General features: G+C 42.3%; 1 protein-coding gene across 1 annotated transcript in view; it reads right to left on the bottom strand.

The window, feature by feature from the left end:
• LOC308300091 (protein unc-13 homolog B-like) overlaps positions 1–23,145 on the bottom strand; it is a 107,431-nt gene that overhangs the window by 28,207 nt on the left and 56,079 nt on the right. Inside the window, exons 11-22 of the mRNA XM_080743862.1 lie at positions 13,026–13,072; positions 12,525–12,603; positions 10,332–10,406; positions 9,956–10,175; positions 9,286–9,513; positions 7,710–7,851; positions 6,809–6,978; positions 5,138–5,253; positions 4,667–4,830; positions 2,500–2,650; positions 1,650–1,718; positions 514–603 (exon numbers count right to left, since the gene is read on the bottom strand). Coding sequence (XP_080599988.1) covers positions 514–603; positions 1,650–1,718; positions 2,500–2,650; positions 4,667–4,830; positions 5,138–5,253; positions 6,809–6,978; positions 7,710–7,851; positions 9,286–9,513; positions 9,956–10,175; positions 10,332–10,406; positions 12,525–12,603; positions 13,026–13,072 — 1,551 coding nt within the window. The remainder of the gene's footprint in view (positions 1–513; positions 604–1,649; positions 1,719–2,499; positions 2,651–4,666; positions 4,831–5,137; positions 5,254–6,808; positions 6,979–7,709; positions 7,852–9,285; positions 9,514–9,955; positions 10,176–10,331; positions 10,407–12,524; positions 12,604–13,025; positions 13,073–23,145) is intronic.

A 23,145-nucleotide genomic window follows, 5' to 3' on the forward strand; every position in this document is an offset into this window, starting at 1 on the left:
AACTCAAACTTTGCTTCTGGGTGGTCCCTGGAACTAAGTATTTTGAGATGGGGGTCCGTGGCCAAATAAATATCATTTTGGGGGTCCTTCACATGAAAAGGTTTGAGAACCACTGACATAGTAGTCTCTCAAGAACAGACTAACCGAGCTCCATTTAAGTGAAAAGGACCCTTTCTTTGACGATGGCTATAGCCAGATTGCTGACATAGAAACATAGGTTTTTCAAAAAATCTTAGAAGGATTCAAAAGACACTTATAGAATCGGGTCAAAATTCAAATTTTCACGATTTTTCAAAAATAGCAGATCTACAAGGTCGCAGCACGGCACTCGGTGCCGCGCTGTGAGCTTGTATATCTGCTATTTTTCAATAGTTAAAGCATAAAATAATGATACACAATAATGTGTACCCTTTCTAAATGGGTTAAGGCTGGTGCAATAGGTGCAATTATTTAGTTAGTCTTCAAAAATGTGAGATCTTGGCAGATCATGTATGAGAGTATCATAAACCTTACCTTCATTCGGAAGAAGGTGATACTTGTAAGAAGGTCGACCGTTGACTTCAAGTCCTGCAGGCGCTCCTTATTGCTGGCTGGGAAGTGGTTCTACAGCAGGAAGATATAAGATAATAATTTATCTTAAATATATCTAATACATGTATACAGAAGCAGTCTCCCCCACTTCAAACCAAATTTCCCTTTTTACCTTCCTGATGTTAACTGTTTTAGTTTAGCTTTAGTTTTTCTGTCATAGCCTTGATAAATTAAGTTTAATAAAGAGACTTTAGGTATAAAGTAATAGCACATGCAATGGTTACACTCAAAATGTTATTTATTGGCAAGATTAACATTACAAACTCTCCGCTGTTTGCAGTGGTTTCTCCAAATTCAACTCAAAATGACACTTTGAATAACTACTGCAGTCTCAAAAGTATTCAACGCCTTCATGACAAGCATCTTTAGTACTTAGTAGAGGACCCTTTTTTTTCAAACGTGATGTACAGTCAGACACCAGCTTCTGATAGTGTTCCTTAGGAGTCACATCTAGGTAGCGTAGCCGTGGTACTGTTCCTTTCTAAATGTGAACCTTTTGCATCCTTTTCCTTGTTTGAGCAATGAAATGATCTCTTCTCTCAACCTTTTGTACAATTCTCTTGACTTATTCTCTTGATAAAATACAATGAAACTTCTTTCTACAGTTTCAGTTGGATCTGGAGAAACCACTTGAAATATTGGTTGTGTTGAGTTATTTCAATTGTTCTGTTCTGGTTTGATTTGTTTATTGCAAACAGATGAAGGTTTGTGAATCTTTCCAGTAATTTCACGGCATGTTATCAGCCTGCCCGCTTCTATCAGCATTTTCAGGTTTTGTTACTACCCAGCATTGGCTGGGTTATTGCGCGGGTGGGTGAAATTTCACAGTCTCTCACTCACGTCCCAAAAAACGTAATCTTATGAAAATATACACTATTCACTACACTCGCCAATAGAAACCAAATGTACAAGCTGAGTGACACAGAGAAAAACTAGGTTAAGAATAAAGAAGATGAGTTTGAAGAATTTAGTCTGAAAGTAACAATGGGAATTTGGGAAAATAATGACATCAAAGGGTAGCAGCAGTATTCATTCAGTTCAACCAATCAAAATCCTACCCTGTAAGTGGAAAGGTCAATGCGAAGGGAGTTGTGCAGCTGGTCCAACAGTTTGACAAAGCGTTCTTTCTGTATTGGGGAAAGAGGATAAAACATGAGGGAGATGTTGGAAATGATGAGGGGATAGAGAAGCTGAATGGTCAGACAAATAAATAGTTGCAGTCTACGGAGACAAAGAGGATTATGGCACTGCGTGTGTGTGTGTGTGTGTGTGTGTGTGTGTGTGTGCGTGTGGGCGTGTGCATGTGTGTGTGTGTGTGTGTGTGTGTGTGCGTGCGTGCGTGCGTGCGCACGTGCATGCGTGCGTGCGTGTGTGTAAATGCATGTTTTTATTAGAAGTGTGAGCAAAATGGAGGGACAGAAAGATACAGTACAGTTGACAATACAGACAAATCAAACTTAATGTGCATATCATGTTTGTGTATGTACAATAGGTATACACATATATTATATAGGGCATAGCGTTGGTGGCCATTTTGTGGTGCCACAGTTCGAAAGCCCATACATTTTTCCCCATAGAGATTTCGGAAAATATTTATAATTAATTATTATAAGCCTGGAACCAAGCCATCCAGGCTTCTGGTGAATTGTAACCATAAAACATTTGATTCTGTGAGGAAAAAAACAGAATCAAATATTATAATGGTCATGATTCACCAGGAGCCTGGCTTAAAATAATGAATATCAATATTTTCGGAAATCTCTTTGGGAAGAATGAACGGGATTTCAATCTGCGGCACCACAAAATGGACACCGCTGCAATGCCCCCATACACTGCATGCATGCGTGCATGTGTACACGGTATGTGCTGTGTTGGACTCTCTGTGACCATGACTGTCACTGTACGAACCCCAAAGTTGGAGGCAGAGAAGCGGTCGGAGGCGGACACGTTGGTGGAGGCGGTGGTGTGGGCATAGAAGGCGTTGATGTTGGCCAGCAGGGTGCTCATCACAGCAGGGACCCCGGGACACATGTACTTGGACGACAAACAGGCAAAGTGCCTGGAAAGAAACATCGGTGACAAGAGGACAAGGAACAATGGTGATGGTCATGTTCACAGTACTCACCCATTAAGACCTGAGGCAGAGCCTTCTAAATCAGCAGTTCTCACCCTTTCTCACAAGACTAATTCATGTCAAACTGGGGGGTCCTTGAAATGAAAATGGATGAGAATCACTGCTAAAGCCGCAAAAATTGTCCTTATGGGGTGGGGGTCCCTGACTCCCTGGCATATCTTTTGGAATTGGGGTCTGCAGACTAATAAGTGTCAATTTGGGGGTCCTTGACATGAAAAGGTTTCAGAACTAATACTGCTCTAGTGTCCAGTCAAAGAATATTGTTCACCTATTAGTGTGGAGACACCTTTAGGAACAGTCATTTCACCACCTCCCATCAACCACCTGGTGCACTTAGGCCAAGGTATGACCCACCAGAGTGTGTTTGTGTGAGTGATAGCCCCACGCTGACGGGCATCTGTATCCAGGATGACATTTCATTGAGACAAATCCATCCTCAGCCCATTAGTCCATGGGCCATACAAGTTGTCGGTATCAAAAAGGTGGCAAAGGTTACCATGCATTTTTGAAAAGCTCTATATCTGTAGATTATATTTTGGTATGATAACCCTTTCTTAGACACAGCTAAATTGGTGTTATCAGCCGCTAGAGTTGGTGTCCCATTAACTTTACATTACAGGGGAAAAAAAGCTAAAAATTAATCTGCTTTAAGTAGCATAAGAGGGGTCAAACTAGGGGGTTTTCATGATGCTGAATCCATTGCAAGCATCTGTTTTGCACAAAAAACATTCCTGGGGCTAAAACAGACCCCACAAAAGTGTGGACTAAAACCATAGTCTTGGTAACCTTTGCCACCTTTTTGATACCGACAACTCGTATGGCCCATGGACTACATTTATAATTGACTTTCCTTCATCTGAAGACCATAGGGGAATGGCAACAGCTCTGGTACAATTTTTCAATTTTGAGGTATTTTTTTACTTCACTGGAGTACTTCCAATTTTCAGTACTTTTATTTATATTCCACTACATTTCAGAGGCAATTATTGTACTTTTAATCCACAACAATTATTTGAAAACTGAGTTACTAGTTTCTTTGTGGATTTTGATTATACATTTGAAAAGTTGGGAAATGGGTCATTCTACATAACGAGGACGAGTACATTTTGATACCAATACTTTTGTACTTTTACTCAAGTACATTTTGAATTATGAGCATTTCTACATTACAGTATTGATACCGTTACTTCAGTAAATAATTGTAGTACTTTTTACCACCGTGAAGAGACAGTACACATGATGACAGACAACATGGACATGCAGATAGAGATGAAGGGAAATCAAAATATGAGGATCGCTGGATTCAATTTGAAACAGCGTGACTCCAATGTGGATCTCAGACTCCATGTTTCCAGGCATTTTGAGCAGTACTAACCGCTCCTACATCTGGCTTTGTCTGTATGTATGTACAGGTATGCATGTCCCACACTTGGCTCATTGGCCAGCTTCACAGGACGCTTAATGAATTAACTCAAATAAAATGGCCGTTCACACAGACCGACCCCTCTTATAGACGGCTAGATCTCCTACAGAATCACACCATAAAAACCAAGACAACTAGAACTGTACTCTGTCGAGGCGCCAACTTGCGTCTTGTGCACAAGTAGGCCATACATGGCCTACTGGTGCACCAGCAGAGCACGCCATGAGGTGCGCTCACCACTGGCATCACCACTGGCGATGCCAGTGACATCACCACTGGCATCACCAGGAATAATGGTCCCTCATTGGCTGCTAATGACGAATGTCAGAATGCCAGAAATGCTGGTCCCTGATTGGGCTACGGGCTTAAACACACACAGCTTCCTACCTACCGTACATACGCAGCCGAACGCAGTACTTACGCACTCTGCTAGCGCAAGTAATGAGGCAGAGAAAGAGAGAGAGAGAGAGAGAGAGAGAGAGCGAGAGAGAGAGAGAGAAAGGAAAGTCCTCTCTTACGTCATAGCCTGGTAGATGGACTCAATCCCATAACGCATGGCAAACTCATCCACTATCTCCTGGGCTACTTCGTCAAAGTAGACCTTCCAAGCATCGTCCCCACGGGCCTCTGGTATCCTCACCACACCTTGGCCCAACACGTCTGTGTAATGGTGGAATAGGTTCTAGAACAAACACACAGTTTAGTTGTATCAACATTGTGAAGTGAAGCATTTTGTAGATATAGCAATAGAACAGGTTGACATCCACATCCTTATAAATCACATAAACTCAGTTATTTTCTCTGAGATATTTATATTCTTGAAAGCGCAAACTGAAAATGTACGGTACCGATCCTGGCAGCTGCTGGACGTTGGACAAATCAGCTAACTTTTCAGAGTGGCTTAGATGGCGATGTCAACGAACAGCTCCGTAACATGAAAAAGACTATGGCTGCACTTAGAAAAGATGCATTATAGCTGAGTTCAATACCTCATGTAGACAGGTGTACTGGACGTGATACGGAGCCACCTTCTCCTCTCCCTTGATCTCCACACTGATCTGGAGGCGAATGGCACCAGACACAGCTGACTTGTCCGTTCTCTTCTCTGCGATTAAACACACAAACATATCCAGTTACACAGCTGATCTATACACAGGGCTATTATACAGACCAAGTACATAAAAAAAGGTCCAACTCAAATGGTATTAATAAGACTCCACCAGTGAGTGTCGTTGCAGAGAACATATAAATCACGGCTTTGGATGCAGTGACACATGGATACAACATAATTTCCGCTCTTTCACACTGACACGCTCCCTATAATGCCAGAAACCGAGTAGTATTCAGAGTAGTTTAGCCGTGTGCGCGCACACACTTTCTCTCGATTCATATCTGCGATCTAAGTCCTCTGTCGAGGCCAAAGGATACAAACTACGTCAGTTAACACAATGCTAATTACAGACTATTATTGTGGCAGCTCTATTGTAGTACCAGTGTTTCTAATTTGATGGCCGTGAGTGTGTGTGTGCGTGTGTGTGTGTGTGTGTGTGTGTGTGTGTGTGTGTGTGTGTGTGTGTGTGTGTGTGTAATGTGCTACACAGACAGAACACCTCCAGCTGATAAGAGAGGGGCTGTGTGGATCTCTCCCATTTAAGCGAAGACAGTGAGCTAGCATGCTACTCAGGGAGCTGAAAAGCTCACCGACTCACACCTACTATTTTCCCCTGACAGCAGTGTTATTAGTGGTAATTTATACGTGTCGACCACAAGTGCTCGATTTCCGACCGGAGTGCTGCTACATAGTAATCACAGATCACCAATCAGTGAAAGGAAGGGGGAAGAGAGTGGTGTGTGTGTGTGTGTGTGTGTGTGTGTGTGTGTGTGTGTGTGTGTGTGTGTGTGTGTGTGTGTGTGTGTGTGTGTGTGTGGTGGGGGAGGCATGCGGTTGTGGAAGAGGAGGAAGGGAAGGGTAAAAGAACGGGAGAGAATGCAGAACATGAGTTTGAGAAGAGAGCGGAAGGGTTAAACACAGAAACTGTGCATATACAGAGCGGCGCGCACAAAATATGGATATCATTAATTAGAAGTAGGACTCATACGCACAGTACCTTCAAGCACTTCAAGGTGTGCCATGATTAATGTACATATTTTGCTAAGGTTTCTTTTCCTTCTTCTCCTTTTCTTTATAATTAGCCAGGCAGGCATTAAAAAAAACTATTTTGGAAACTCACAAAAGTGGAAACAAACTTACAGTACAACACTGAAGAAAACACTGAAGAAAACTAGATTAGTATGTTATCGGAAGCTGAAAAGATCAAGGTCAGAAGAATTATCTCTCTGACGTCATGAATAGAAAGCAGAGACAAAGAAAAAAAAGATGATATAGCCACTGGCAGTTGATAGAGACGCACTTGCTGTGGGAAACTGAAACAAACTACACAAGAGTTATTTAACACATTTTGCAAGGTTTGTCAGTGACGGGCGCCAACTCCACACTAAGAATTACACCGGTAGAAAGAACATCAACATATTTTCCTGAACAGCTTGGCAAGATAGAAATGTTCGTGGCAAAGGGGGGTAAAGGTGAATAGAGATTGAGAGTGTACCCAAGGCACAGTAAACTTCAAAAAGAGCACTAATGAAAATGGTAACATACTGACCCAGATTATACCAAACGTCCATTTCTCCGCTCAAAGTGCGAACTTCAATAATGCTCTGGCCCAGGAAATCATCCGATTCTCTCTTCAGACGTTGCTTCACCCTGGACTTGATGTCATCATCCTCATCCCACACGCGCACTTTTATTCTATCTGAAGAGTTGTGGCATTCACTGTCAAAACAAAAAATGACAGGCACTAAGTGTATTGTAGTTAAGGGCTGACACCCTCTGGTGTACAGGGGGGAAAGGGAGGGGACACAGTACAGACCCCACAGTACAGAGTACAGACCACCAAAATGTGGAACGCCTTACCGAAGGCCTTAAAGGAGTGTGGTTCCCTAGCATCCTTTAAAATCGCCCTGAAAAACCACTTACAGGTGGCAGCCGTTCGCAACTGGCAATAACAAACCTAGCCACGCCTTACCCTCAAGCCTTACCCTCCCCTGACCCTTCTTTGTATTTACCCAATGTATATATTTGTTGCACTGTTTGTTAGTTTTTTTTGTCTCTTTTTATTTTATTTTATCCTGATTATATCTACTGCATAGTACTGTGTTCTATCCGTCTGTCATTCAATGTTATATACAATGGTTTCCTGTGTAAATAAGCCAAGTGCTTTTCTAGGATCTCCTTTTAGTTGACCTTGTACCAGTGAACTGTACAGTCATGAAACTGTACCTTTTTCTATGCAAACTTCTAATAAAGTCTTCAATCAATCAATCAATCAATCAAAAAGACCCTGGGGCTATGAGAGTCCCTCCATTCTCATAAGAGACCTCCATGGTTGGACAAAAAACGTCACAAAACGTGCTCTAGTCTTATAGAAACATGACTCAAGCCTCAAGGCAAAGGCAGGTTACTACGCTACATTATTACTGCCCAGTGTTGGTGGTCAAACTCACAAGTGGAACTTCTCCTCCCAGACAGGGTTGAGGTTGCCATAGATGGTCTTTGTCCTCTTCTTTGTCTTGCCAACTTGAACCGTGACATAGGGATCACTGGAACCTGTCTTGTCTTTGGCTTGAAGGCCCTGGGCACAAAACACTAAACAGAAACAGGAAAACAATTGCATTAGAGGAAGGAAATCACAGACAATGAAATGTAAACGTCACAAAGCAGTGAGTAGCATAGTATAATAAGATGCATTGAAACCAATGTCTTTTTTGAATAATAATAATTATTATATCTTTTTTCTTTTTTCCTCACAGAAAATAATTACATTTTGATTTGTGATTTTTGTTACATGTGACTTTAGCAATCTGAATTGAGGGCTGAGGTGTTGCCAATCAGTGTGAAGAACAATGGAGTAAAATGAGTGAAACCTATGTACTGTAAAGCCACTTCTGGACATTGATTATACATTCTGCTAGCCTGGGTGCCAGCCTGTTCACTCCGTTCCAAGATTAGTTTTGTCTCTCTCTTGTCTGGACATGATTCAGTTGACTCGTATTTCTGAACGTTCGTTGTGACGTAGCGAGGTCATTGCTGATTGGGTGTTGTTCCAACGAATCAGAGTAGGGTTAGGGTAGCTACGTAATCAGCCAGCCAATACACACTGGTGTATTTGTCCCGCCCCACACCACAGACCAATCGGAAGCCGCGTTCTATGTTCCACCTCCCCTTGGAGATAGGAGGCTTTCCAGACTGTGATGCGGAGAGACAAAACAAATCGCGGAACGGAGCGAACAGGCTGGCACCCAGGCTAACATTCTGCAACAACACAGATTCTCAGATGTAAACAACTTTGTAAAATCCATTTTTAACCCATTCAGAACGGGCACACATTATTGTGTATCATTATTTTATGCTTTAACTATTGAAAAATAGCAGATATACAAGCTCTTGTAGATCTGCTATTTTTGAAAAATTGTGAAAATTTGAATTTTGACCCGATTCTATAAGTGTCTTTTGAATCCTTCTAAGATTTTTTGAAAAACCTATGTTTCGGTGTCAGCAATCTGGCTATAACCATCGCCAAAGAAAAGGTCCTTTTCACTTAACTGGAGTTCAGTTAGTCTGTTCTTGAGAGACTACTATGTCAGTGGTTCTCAAACCTTTTCATGTGAAGGACCCCCAAACTGATATGTATTTTGCCCAGGACCCCCATCTCAAAATATTTAGTTCCAGGGACCACCCAGAAGCAAAATTTTAGTTATAAAACGTTCGCTTTGAAAATACATATATTCAAAGATTTGCACACATTTTCACGACCTTTTAAAAAATAGCAGATCTACAAGCTCACAGTGCGGCACCGAGTGCCGCGCTGTGAGCTTGTAGATCTGCTATTTTTCACTGGTTAAAGCATTCAATAATTCTAGGCCTAATGACACTCGAATGTGCAGTTCCAGGTCGTTACCCAGGAGGACTACTGTTTATAGTTACTACAGTGGGTGGCTATGTTCAGCATCCTGTGTCAGTCCCAGGTCAAAGAGAATTGGTATGCTGTCTGGCTGACTGACTGAAGGTCCAGTTGATCACCTGTAATGGTAATCTTGGCTGACCATTTGGAGGTGCCATCCAGGACACTCTGCTTGATGGTTTTCATCTGCTGAGCATGGATGGCCTTGCTGATGACAAACACATCTCTGATGACATCAAATATCTCTGGTTTGTTCCTCTCCCTGATCTTCATTCTGTCCTTCATGGCCATAATGATGTTCTGTGTGCGGTCCTCTGCGCCATGCTTGGAGCTCTTCTCAGCAGCACCTAGAGAAGACAAAAAACTAATAAAACAACAGACTTGGGCATTCATGAACTTCGGAGCAAGTACAGCCTTAAATTGCCAATTAGATTACCATACCTGTAGTACTTGGACAGGCAGAGAATATTAGCTCCAGAGACAGATAAGTCAGTTGACATAGTGAGTTTCCATTTCTAGCCTCTAGCCTCAAGCATTCTAACCAAGATGTGTGCTTACAGAGATTATACTCTCCGATATATTCTTCTCTCGGAAGAATGACACCACAGAGAAGTAGTATGGACTAAAATGTGATGATGTAAATGTTGTAAATTGTTGACCCTGTGAATGATTGTGCATGTGACAAAATAAAAATTAAGTTAAAAAAAGAGAGATTATACTCTCTCGAACACATTTACTTTCTCCACTGATTGTGGGTTTTTTTTAGAGGAAGGGGGGGGCTTTACTCACGTTGTAAACAGTCTGCATTCAGAAGCTCTTGGCACTTTTCATGGCATTTGACCCCACATTCAGTGCAACGCATCCCTTGGCGAGCGATACCCCACAACAGACCCTCACACTCGTAGCAGTAGGTTGGCGTAGTGGCAGTCCACACCTCAAAATGATGTGGTGTGGTGCAAGATATGGGGTAGATGAGAGCTTGCAGGGTCTTCTTGTAGACATGGTTTTTCTGCACGAGGAAGAGCATTGAATATTTTATATTGGAGGAGGACCAGGTTGTTTGTGTAGTATTTCAGCTTTATTACCTTACTATATATAAACAGACTGTTTCAGCAGGAATAATGAAGAAGAGTTCAAATTAGAATTAACACTGCCATGTACTCACCAGCTCCTCATCTTTGATTGAGGAGCGCGCAGCCATAGCAGAGGCGATCCCTGCTTTCCTGGCTTGAACCAGCGACTGCGCGGAGAAACACAAGTCATTCAGATAATGCATCGACAAAATGTACCCGCAGTGCTTCCCAAACTTTTCAGGTCGAGACCCAAAAGAGAGATTAGATGTTTTTGCCTGGAACTCAAAGTAGTGAAAATAGCAGATCTAAAAGCTCACAACGTGCCGCGTTGTGGGCGTGTAGATCGGCTATCTTCAATAGTTCTTAATTATTATTATTATATATTTGTGGAATTTCTTAGATTTGTTTGTTTTTGGTTGTTAGAACCAATTACAATTTAAAGAAAAATCTTTTGAAATATTTGTCGATTTTTTTAACTGTAGGAAAATAAATGGGATTTTTACTCGAGTCGTGACCCATTAAAATCGGTCTGTGACCCACAAATGGGTGCCGACCCAGTGTTTGGAAAACAGTGCTGTACCGTGTACACACATACCCACAAGCCAGCTCAAGCCCATAAAGCAAAAAATATGTGGTTTACAGTATACTATATCACTGCTGTCGGTATATATATATATATATATATATATATATATATATATATATATATAGTGGCTGTCAGGCAGAAAAGTTTCAAATTAGTTTTTTCGTAAATTAAAGCCCTACTTCATCATACAAAAGTGTTGCACAAAAGTAGTGAAAATAGCAGATCTACAAGCACACAATGCTGTAGATGCTTTTAGATCGGCTATTTTCACTATTTTAAATCGTTTTTAAAATTACAAAAAAGAAAGGTTTCCACCCGACAATGACGAGATATATATATATATATATATATATATAAAGAATTGTACCTACATACACATATCTTTTTGCGGTATGGGACAAGAACAAGGTACAAGAAGAGTGAGTGGTCAGTAAGTGTTAGGAGGATTATTGTTAAAGCTATTAGTAGTAGATTGTTACCAGACAATGGAAAAACCCAGGTGAGTAATATTAGGGGAGACTCTGGAAAGCATTATCACTGGGATTACTGCCGTATCGGAGGACATATTAGTTGTAACCATGTGGTTGTGGACAGACAGAATCTGTGTGTGTGTGTGTGTGTGTGTGTGTGTGTGTGTGTGTGTGTGCGCGCATACGTGCCACACTACCCATATTGTTGTGTTTATCAAAGCCCAGAGGTTGTGATGGTCTGTGCAGGACGTGATTAGTTGATTGTTTTTTTGTTGTCGTTTCGTTTTTGTTAGTTTCTGTTTTGATGACTGTATCAAGTAGGAACACATTCTAACTGGGACAAAAGAGGATGCGCAGAGCATTGTGTCACTAACTGGGAAGTCTACAATAAAGTATCCACTACACCAGTGATTCTCAACCTAATTGGTTTTATCGATATTATAACATATTTTATTTAAAACAAAAAAATCATTGTATTTTTTTCTTCATTAAAACCTTTTTCGTTAAAGTTTTCATTATGCTACTATGTTAGTTTCATTGATCAAAGCTGGAACACAATTGATTGATTGATCATTAAAATAAACATGCTCTGAAAATGCACGCAGCCCACCCATTCTGACCACTTAAAGGCCCACTTCAACACAAAAAATAACTCGGGACTGTGTTGATTGTGTCCCAAACAACAATAAAATAAGATCTGGTTGTCCCAGAGGTGAAGTGGGCCTTTAATACCCATGTTAGGTGGTCAGATGGGTGGGCCACAAACACTTTTCAAGTGGACCCTGATCCAGAAAAAGGTTGAGAACCATTGCACTACATGACAAGAGCCACATGCATATGCATGTGCAGTACTTGGCGTATCCACTGTTGAATGTGTCCTACTTGATACTTTCTATCCAGTAGAAAAGGGGAGGGGCAGTTGGGTTCTATTAACTTACCATAGCCTGACCAAGGAGAGTGGTTGTGGATGGGGGTGAGAGTTTTGGGAATTTAAGAGAGGAGGGAGAGAAAGATTATCAGTCTGATTTCATTTGTCTTCATTACTTTGATAATATACTCATTTATAATCTACCCTCGCAAATCCGAAGCGCTCTAAGAGCATACTGCAAACCGATCCTGTTGGGTTGGTATCAACAAATACACATACAGACAGTACACCCCCAAAGGGCAGAACAAAACAAACAGCATGACTGGATGAACAAAGGAATGGGTGAAAGATCGGTACTGACCACATCGCTGACCAAGGCGATAGGTTTCTTCTTACGCAGGTCTGGCATGCTGTCAATGCCATACAGGCCGGATCCACCACTAAAAGCAAATCAAAACAGGTGACAATTAAAGAGCCTATAAACGAAATGCCCTATATTGGGCATTTCCTTCTTGGAGCAGTTTTTCTGGCTAGAGCTAAACATCTCACCTGATGATACACTTAGGTGAGTTTCAGTGATGTCATCAGTGTCACTACAGACTGGATATGGTCTGACAAAATTTGAACTCTTAATACTGCTTATAGGCCTACTCATACTGGTTTACGGTACTTCCTAAATGCACCAGCTCCTGTACAGTTAACTTAATGCAGGCACCTAAATGAAACCCACCCACATTAATGTTATTACCTTAAGCTAGATTTGCTATCAAAATGTCCGCTGTGAAAAGGGTCCATTGTACTCAAAGTTATCGTAAGTATTAATAAAATACCCAAATGTGGCTGTAAAAAACAGGTGACTTACCCTGGTTTGATCCAGGCCTGCCTAGCGTTGGGCTCTTCATCATGTACCTATCAAATATAAAATTGCAGACTTTACATTCATCATAAAATGCTTGCTGAGATTCAACACTGTGGTATAGGGACAAGGGAATAAAGGAAACTTGGGATTGGTTGAGTTTCACCCCTGCCTTGGGTTATTATAGTGCATGCAAAGTTAGACAAGAAACAACATGACGCAGTATGATGTCCACAGACATCTCTGAACCACTTGCTGAGATAAATGTTGGCAAACTCTTAAGGTTAATGTCATACGGACTATAAAGACAAGATGCCATGAATGAGATGGAGAAAATAAATAAGGCATACATGTACACGAAGATGATGAATAAGTTCCATTCTTTGGTGAACACAAATATAAAACGTCTTCCATAACTCTTTCCTCTTTAAGAAAGACATGGAATGAACAACTGCACTGCTCTACTCCAATGGTTCTCAAATTGGGGTCCAGGGACCCCCAGGGGTCCTTGAGGGGGTTTCAGGGGGTCCTAAGCAAAATGTATAAATACATTTAACCCCTTTATCCCTATTTCATATGTTTGCTATTCAAAAATAGCACATATATAACATTCGTGCTCATGCCGCGCTGCAAGCTTGTACTTGTACAACATTTTCGAAAAGTCTTCTTCTCTTCTGGTAGCCTGCTCCCAGTCAGATAATCAGGCCACTCTTCTGGGGGGTCTCTGGCACAAAACATTTTCAGAAGGGGGTCTGTGGCCAAATATATATCAATTTGGGGGTCCTTGCTTTGAGAACCACTGCTCTACTCTTTTTATTCCTCCAAGGTGTTGCTTCTCATCAGCCTCTGTTCACAAACTCCTATTTGACAGCCTCAGCTAAAGGGAAGTTATGGTTGTGGATCCCTGCAGGGCACACAATGGATGTCTCAGTGTTTGAAACAGTTCTAGGAAAACTACCCTAAGCAGCATCTGCTTATGTAAAAGCTAGTAGTAAGTAAGTAAGCCTTGCCGAGCCATGAGGCCCATAGGGCAGGAGCCTATCTCCTGTTTCTGTAGCGTGAGGCAGCTTGATGTTCAAGTGCGCCCCCTGGACATGATGCTAGAATGTCTCAGGGATTTATCCCCAATCCAACCCTTGATGCTGCGTGCCAAGCAGGGAGGAACTGGGTCCCATTTTTCAGAGTCCTTAGTATGACCCAAAAAGCTAGTTGTAGAAAAATCAAAATAGTATGTGTGCAATGCACTCAAAAGCTACAGCCTCAAACAAACCCAAGAAATTGGATTGATCTGTATACAGAATAATTTAAGCACAGAGATACATTATTCAAACGTAAAAGGTTTTGTTTTATTAGAAGAATTCAGCTATTTATACATGTTTTACTATGGATGAGGCGTTTTTAGGCTACTGTACAGTGCCCTTAAATGGTTGTGTTATACTTTATTGATCCCCATAGGGAGGTTCATCCCCTGCCTTTAACCCATCCCAACCAATAGGACCCAATGAGCAGTGCCCAGGGACCAGCTCCAGTACAAAGGCCAGAGTTTGTCCCCAACATGCATTTCTTTTGCTGTAGGTCAAAAGTGGAGCACCCGGAGCAAACACACATTAACTGAGAGACTCCAAAGAAAGGTCCCAGTCAACCTGAGCTGGGTTTGAACCCTGCACATTCTTGCTGTGAGGCTTGCTAAGCAAAAAAAACTGTTACACCAGTGACCAGTCTGCACTTTCTGCTCACAAAACAAGTATATGTGGGTCTTTTAGCTACCTTAAAACACTTGACTCTTCCCTAAACTGCTGTGTATAGAAGGTACTGTGGTGTGGTATAAGGTACCGTGGCAGCAAATGATAATGCTGATGGTATATATGATATGCCAAGCATACATATACTGTACGTACATTGCACTTACTGATCTATTTTGTATTATCCTAGTAGTGTAAAAAATACAGACACTTTTTGCTCTCGTTTTTCTTTCATTCTTTTCCTTTCCTTTCCTTTTATTATTACCTATGCTGCTACATTGTCTGAAGGAAGCCGAAAAGAATATGTTTTACTTTATGTACCTACCTGGGCAAAAGATACTAACAAACAACCTTGAAACTTGAGTAGGCATTTTTATTAATACAGTGCCCAGGGAGAAGTGTCTTGCTCAGGGACACAGACACATTCACCTATGTCCACCACTGGTGTGAAATACTAAAGTCGTTCAGATTATAATGTATAAGCAAAATGGCTGTCTTTTACATAGTCAATAACCCCTCATCAAAGGTCAAATTAAAAACCACAGATGGAAGAGATCCATTGAAATGTTATGACAAACGCAAATCAACGAGAATCAGAACCATGAATCATGCTACTGATACAGTGTGTAAACAAGGAAAACAATGCTGGACAACACAGAGGATCAACACACAAAAACAACAAAGATAATCTTTAAAAAGGGAGTTCAAGTTATATGAGTGACCTGATTATCGTCTCTGCCCAACTCTGAAAAGGGGGAAAGAATAAATCATGAAAGAAGTAGAGCTCTGCCGTAGTAATATAACACTGGTAATCAAAGTCTTCTGTAAACTGACAATATGTATTCATATTTAGTGTTTTGTTCTACTGGGCTTGATGCATGGCTAGTGGCAAATAGAGACAATATACAGAAAGATACCTGTGGTAAACTCATCCTGAGACTGGGATCCCTGAGAACCTTGAGACCCATGGGACCCCTGGGACTCCTGAGTGGACCTGGACAGTCTGTGACGAGTCTGCCTCTTTTCCCTCAGAATACGCTGGAAATTATCCATGCGCGCTTTGTGACTGTCATCAGATGGCTTTCTCGTCTCTGCCTCACCAAGTGCACGGTCCTCCCCAATGGGACTCAAAGCCAGCCCTTCTGGACTGACCACTCGCCCGACTGGACTCACCGGGGCCACAGGACCTACTGGGCACTGCCCCCCTGAGCTGTGGTCTGGCATCAGGTCTGGAATAGATGTTTCTTTATCTGTTGGAGATTCTCCTCTCCCTGGTGAGAGCTCCATGGAATGGTATTCAGTAGGGGTGCCGGCAGAGTGGCTTATTTCAGAGGGAGAAGGAATAAGGGAGCAGGACACATTGTCATGTGGTGGGCCACAGTCCATATAGATTGAAGGCTCACTATATTCCTCCTCTGGAGTACCAAACTCTGTCTGATATTCTGGCACACTAACATCTCCCCCTGTGTGCTGTGGTGTGCAGTCTCCCTTTTGGGGATCACTGAATCGTCTGGCAGGGGACAAAGCTCCTTTTAAAGCAGACCGGAAAGTGAGCACAGCCTTGGTGAAAGTCTTCACATCAAATCCTACACCGTCGGTCTCGTCTGTGCTCTCAGACTCGAGACCCTCTTGAGGATTTCTAGAACATCCGTCCGTGGCATGGTCCTGGGAGACGTTCTCTTCTGTCCACTCTTGATCCAGACTCTCAGCTGAGCCTACATCCAAAGTGTCAGCCAAGGACGGGCAGTGGTCGCAGGGTGAGAGAAGCTCCAGACAGCCATCGTCGCAGTCTGTCAGCAGCACAGTGGAGCAACTCAGACTCCGAGAGAACTCACTGCCAAGTTCATCGGCAAAGGCATCCATGGTATGGTAACCAGAGCTACGAGAATAAGGGCAGTTTGTTACACAGTCACACTCTATGTTTCCCTCGGCAGACGCCTGCAGCCTGGATGGCCTCCAGTTCAGGACACTGGAAGAACTGGAGGGGGAGTTGTAATGTTGTCCGAAGAGCAACGAGAGGTGCTCAGAGCTGCTGTGTGATGACAGTCCCGGTGTGCTGCTGGTCTCCTCGGTGGTGCACCTGTCCCATACACCGGAACTGTTCTCCAGATCCTCTCTGCTGTTCACACAGGAGCAGAGATCCTCTTCACTCCAACCTCCCTCTCCACTTGCACTGTGCTGCATGTCCACAGAGGTCCATCTGCCGAACGCTGCATCACTGGAGTGGTACCTGCTACCTCTTTCTGGACAGGTGGAGCTGTGGCATGAGGACAGGGAGCTGGTGCTGTAGCAATTGTGCTCAAATTGATCTGCAAGGTAGCAGAGGGCAGCTGCCCTGGCTTCTGAGGAGTGCACATCTGAGGTCTGGTCCGAGTTGTCCTGATCAGTTTGCTTTGATTGCCAATGCTTAGGTGATATGGGGCGTTGCACCAAGCATGGAGTCTGCCTAGAATCTGTGTTCATATCGAGGTGGTAGAGTAGTGGGCTGGTGGCTCGCCTGTGAAGGGATGTGATGGCATTCTGTCTCCCTAGACTCCCTCTCCTGACTCTGGGTGTTTTATGGACAGGCAGAAGCTGGGGGGCAGCTGCAGCTCCAGAGTACAGCTCTCCTATCTCATTGAGTACTGCATCAACACAACAGGACACCTCATCCACCGAGCCTCTCACAGAGCTCAAGTATTGCCTGAGGTCCGAAATCTCCTCTTGGATCTTGTTAATGCCTCTCAACTCTTTAAGGATGTGCTCTACGATGTTACTAGAACTTTCCCCTGCTTCATCGCTGTCCTCCTCTGCATGACTGGGCCTGGGTATAGTATCGTCCACCACCCCGATTCCGTCTTGACAATCAGAGCTGCTGTTCTCTCCTGATGGAGTCAGGTCTGGGATGCTGGCGGGGGAGCCATTGGAATGGACGACACAAGGAGCTAGCATGTGACCATCTCTACTCAGCTCTAATCCTGCCGACATGGGCCCACTTGTATTGCTATGATGGTTGTGGGCCTCTGACATATCCCTGCTGGAGGGATTTCTCCTCAGACCACAAATGAACATGTCCTGATCCACTTCCACTGAAGCCCGTGACTGGAGGGAGTTATCACCAGATCCCTGCAAAACCCTCTGCAACTTGTTCTGCATTCCTCTCCCCACCCTGGGGCTCTGTGTTCTGGGCTTCTTCCCCAGCTCTCCCCCACTGGGTAGTTGGTGTGGAAGGATCTCCATGTTGTAGAGACCATCCTGTCCACTGAGGGGGCCTCTGGAGAACATCCCTGAGAGTTGAAAGTCTGGTCCCCAACATGGACTGACCAGATAGCTCAGGTATCAGAGTGGTCTGAGTTGCCGAACCACATCCTGAAGTGGAAGGGACTTGAAGAGCTCAGAGAGCCCTCTCCATCACATCCATGACTAACAGGAAGAAACTGAGAGACAAGTATGTGATAATCAGATTTCAAAGTGTCGCAGTGAAATGCAACAATTTCCTACTCATTTCACTGCCATAGTCAGGTAAAGTTGAATTCATTCATTCATTCTTTTCTTTCTTTCTGGAAAATTCGGTCCTGTCCTTCATGAAACATGAATTCTGTGAATTAAGAATGCTTAGTGAAACAAAATATATTTAGCCTCACTGTTTGTCTCTGTAACTGTGAGCCTGCTTGTATTTCAAATGTTCCATTCAGCAGACCAGAAAATAGATAAAAACAAACCAAAAGATGCAGTACTTTTTCAGCCAAACCCCACACAAACAAAACTGCTCTCACTCTCAGCACACACACAAGCGAGCACACACATACTGTATAACATTAAATCCCTGCTTCAGGTTTTGGTAGTGCTATGCCCTATTCGCAAATTTCAAAATAACCCCCCAACTTCTGAATTTATTTACCGTAAATAAGGCCATCTTATGTGTATCCAGAATGTAATTGACAAATCCAAGTAGACCGTTTATCGATCACTCTATGGCCTATATTATTCAATACTTTCATTTTGCCCCCACATGAGCCAAAAGTGCAGAAAGAAAATCCAACCAGGGAAATGGTCGGAACAAGTGTTAGTTATACAGGGCTAATATTTTCCTGTTGAACGGATTATCAAAAATGTTTAAACCATCCTCTTAACATGATTTTTCGGGGCATTTTTATTCTGAATGAGTTATCATTTTGATTGTCCATGCTGTGTACCATGATTTGCGCTCGTATATGCTGTCAAAAGGGAGGGAAACATTTTCTCTCAAAATTACTGAGAAGTCTGAGATTTTCACAGGATAGTGTTATCAGATTACCTCTGTGTTTGGTGAAATATAATCTCTCAAGACAGATTGAGCTCAGCTTTTTTCCCTTTTTTCTGCTGATGGGTTCCCAGATTGGCTGAAATATGGTAGGCAATTTACCCTGTAATTATTACTTAACAAATTACGGACATGGCTGGGCATGGGATTAAAGTCAGTTAAGTCACAGATGTCCTCCGTTATTTTTGCTATATTATCAGAGGTCCCCAGGAAATACTAGTCCTGTGCCAATAGGGCTCTAGACCACTGATTACAGAAGGTTTGACTGATATCTGGCCAAAAAGTGCTAAATCAATTAATCAATTTGAACAAGCAACAAATAAATATCAAATACACATAAACGTAACTTTATCTTAACTCATTGAATGCCCTTTTCAAGATGGCCGCCAAGTACCAGGATGCCACGTTCTTAAATTTCTAGTGCACGGATCAATTTTTAGTGCACGGATTGTGCACGCCCATGCACCATATATGCACCATATGTGTAGTACTTTTTAACAGCTTTCAAACAAAAAAATCCGCTTGGAAATCCGTTCAGGCATTCATGAGATAGAAGCCTTCAAAGTCAGACAAAACAAACACTGCCACCTTCCTAAATTTCGAGTGCACGGATCAATTTTTAGTGCACGGATCGTGCACGCCCATGCCTAGATCATGCACCATATGTGTAGTACTTTTTAACAGCTTTCAAACAAAAAAATCCGCTTGGAAATCCGTTCAGGCATTCATGAGATACAAGCCTTCAAAGTCAGACAAAACAGCCATTTTTGACATTTTGAAAGATGTTTGTTATGGGGCTAAACATGCAATTTCGCAATTGCGATCATGACTAATACATTTGAGGCATTTTTAGAATTTTTTTTATAAAAATTTTTTTTGAAAAAAAAACCTTTTTTTTTTTTTTTTTTTTTTTTTCAAAATGGCTTCCAACTCGGGAAACTCGGGCTGTGGCAGCCTGGGAGTACTGTAATAACTCGTGAAACTCGTGCCTTGGCAGTCAATGAGTTAATTAACCACGAAAAAAAACATATTCTAAATCTAATAAAAACATTTACACAATGTGACACTTTGTATGCTTGCAGATCTACTATTTTTTTTATTAAATTTTTTAGGTTTCGCACATTTTCTCCTATAATGACAAGCCCAAAATAGGGATGCCAGGTTGATACCGATGTTGTCAAAGACAGTCAAATAATGGCCTATAAATCAGCCAGACCGATCAGTCAGGCTCCTCCTCTGCACACGCATTGGCTGTATGGCCTGAGACAGGCCTGACCTTCCACCCAATACATCTGCCTGACAGGAGAGGAGTACTTACTTCTACAAAGTACAGATAGAGAAAGCATTAGGGAATTCTGCTTTTTACCTAAAAGGACAGTGATCCTGTTTGTGAGTCGTGAGACAATGGCTCAGTATCACAACAGAGAGAATGCCAGAGGACACAATAGTCTGACGTGCCAAGACTTAAAGACGCTGTGATACGTTTTAGTTTAAGACTGGGAACGCATCTGTCACGTAACCACTTTAACCACTATTTTTTTTATACTTTGGATATCCAAAAATAGCAGATACACAAGCTCATAGCACGGCACAGAGTGCCGCACTATGAGCTTGTAGATCTGCTATTTTTGAAAAACCGTGAACTGAATATAGATTATTTTAAAGCAAACATTTTTAAATCAAATCTTTGCTTCTGGGGGGTCCATGTGGAACAAAATATTTTGAGATGGGGGTCCGTGGTCAAATACAAATCATTCTAGGGGTCCTTCACATTAAAAACGTTGAGCACCACAGATAAAGCAGACATTTTTAGGATCTTTCAGGTCTTAATGGGTTAACAGAAAATCCTGTCCTGTATCTCAAATTTGGTTCTGTCGCTGCTATGACACCTGAATTTCACAAGCAATACAGGTACATTTTTCTCGTAAGTTACTCCAGCTGGAATGTTTAAGGTCACTGTCAGGACAAAGGAAGACTAATCTTTTGGAAACTGTAAATGCTTTTAATTAAGTTGACTATGTTCAAAGTGTGCTGCCATTTTTGCTGCTCTGTCAAACTCCTTTCTCCCCCTGTCATTGCCGTTTCTCTGTCCTATTTATTAGATTGTATATTACGTATGACATTTTATTTCAATGTGTGTATTTTTTCTCCTATGTAGCCACTGCTTTCGCCATGGGATGGGGGGGGGGGGGGGGGGGCGGTATGTCCATACGACTTGCCTGTAAATACTGTGTAAATAAAGTGCAAATGCAATAACAATATTGAAAATTGTGTTGTCAAACAGCCTGCCACTGTAATCAATGCTGTCCAATCCCCTGTACAGTCGACTGTGTGAGTGACAGTGTGTGCTAGTCAATCTGCAAACTGCCCTGTCCATCACCACCCTATTATACCACACAGCTTGAGATGTCTATTAATGTGCACTGGAGTAAAATGTAATAAATGTATAAATTCCATTTCAAGAAAGGTAAAGCCCGATTGAACGTGACCCCAACCCCATGCATAACTGCATTTTAATAACAAACATTCTAATTCTGAAACAGATAAATCTACGGGTCGGCATCAACAACTTTCGGGAAACTTGAGCCAAGAATCGCAGAGGAAAGAGGCTTATTCCCTTATTCGCCATTTTCTTTAAGACAGAGGGGGTGAACAGAGTGAAAAGGGACAGGGGTGCTGCAGAGGGCTGTTAGTGAGTGATACTGTAGTTGGAAACTTTAATTAACCCATCCCTCCACCTTGGGTTAAACCTCTGTCCAATAGCACTCAGCACTGGTGGTGTGCATTAGCATGATAAGATAAGTCTGGATGGCAGCAAGGTATCATCGACACCAGTAAGCCCAGTTTGACAGACCCATGGGGATAATAGGATGTGAATTGGGCTACAGAGGTAGGATGGGGCCACTTCTGCTTCTAACTGAGGAGGGTTAGCAGCAGAATAGATTACAGAATTGTGTGGAGAGACCCACCTAGAGAAATGTGTGTATAGATAGATATACCGTAGATATAGATATATAGATAGATAGGCAGAGACACAAATGCCTTTCAGCAGCTCGTTGAGCTGCACTCCTGAGTGCTGCTGGCCCATTTAGTCGCGACAGCCAATGATCTATTTGGTCTCTGAAGGCCAATGACTTTATCAGTTATCTGGTCAGAATAAAGAGAGGCTGAGACGGCCGGTTGAAGTCTGGCCCATCCTCACTGTCAACTCACTAGCAATTCCCTGCAGCAATGTCTTTTCTCTCCTTACTAAATGGTCTGTGGCCTGGAAAAAAGATGACTTGCATTGTTAGTTTTTCATCTGACCGTGTAGACTTCATATAAACAAATCTCCTTCAGTTTAAGACTTGAAAAGTAGGTGTTGAGCCAAACTGGAATTTTGGGGGGGTTACCTTGAGTATTTCAAATCATAATATGAGTCAACTAAGGCTCATAACAATGTACACTATCTTTCACCCACATATTATTAGCTAAACATGCAACAACTGTGTTGTAACTTTATATGTGCATACTTAACATGAGTAAATTAAAACAAAATCATAAACTTTTTATTACTGTATACCGAATACACATAACATTATGTGTGATATGTAATGTAAACCTTACCTCACCTCAAGACGAAAAAGAAAACTATTATTATTAAGAACAACCTGTAGATGGCATCATGAAAAAGCCAATCAATCCATGTGGAGCAGTGATCGGCAAGTTGGTAATGATAATAAAAAAATAAAACAAAAATGTCTTTCAAAAATAAAAATCCTCCAGTGCTTGTAATCCCATCCTGTGCCTTAGTTTCCCCACTGGGCTACCGTTCCTCATCCAGACAGACAGATATACCGGCAGATGTAAAATCTCGCGTTTCTACCACTGCCAGGGGAAGAGTAGACTAGGAAAACAATTCAGTTCAACCCCAGTTAAATATCCCTCCCTTCACGTCGCGTCCCTTCCCAACCCTCCCTCCCTTGTCCCTCCCTCCCACTTCTGCATGCTTTCACTGTTCTCTCTCTCTCTCCGTCTCCCTCTCTCCTCTGGCAATGTAGTCCACCACAAAGCTCATCTGAAGCTGAGAGACAGTCGGTACTCAGCCCCCGCCCCCTCTCCA

The sequence above is a fragment of the Nannobrachium achirus genome (genome assembly GCF_963921795.1).
Source record: "Nannobrachium achirus genome assembly, chromosome: 15".
Taxonomy (NCBI): domain Eukaryota; kingdom Metazoa; phylum Chordata; class Actinopteri; order Myctophiformes; family Myctophidae; genus Nannobrachium; species Nannobrachium achirus.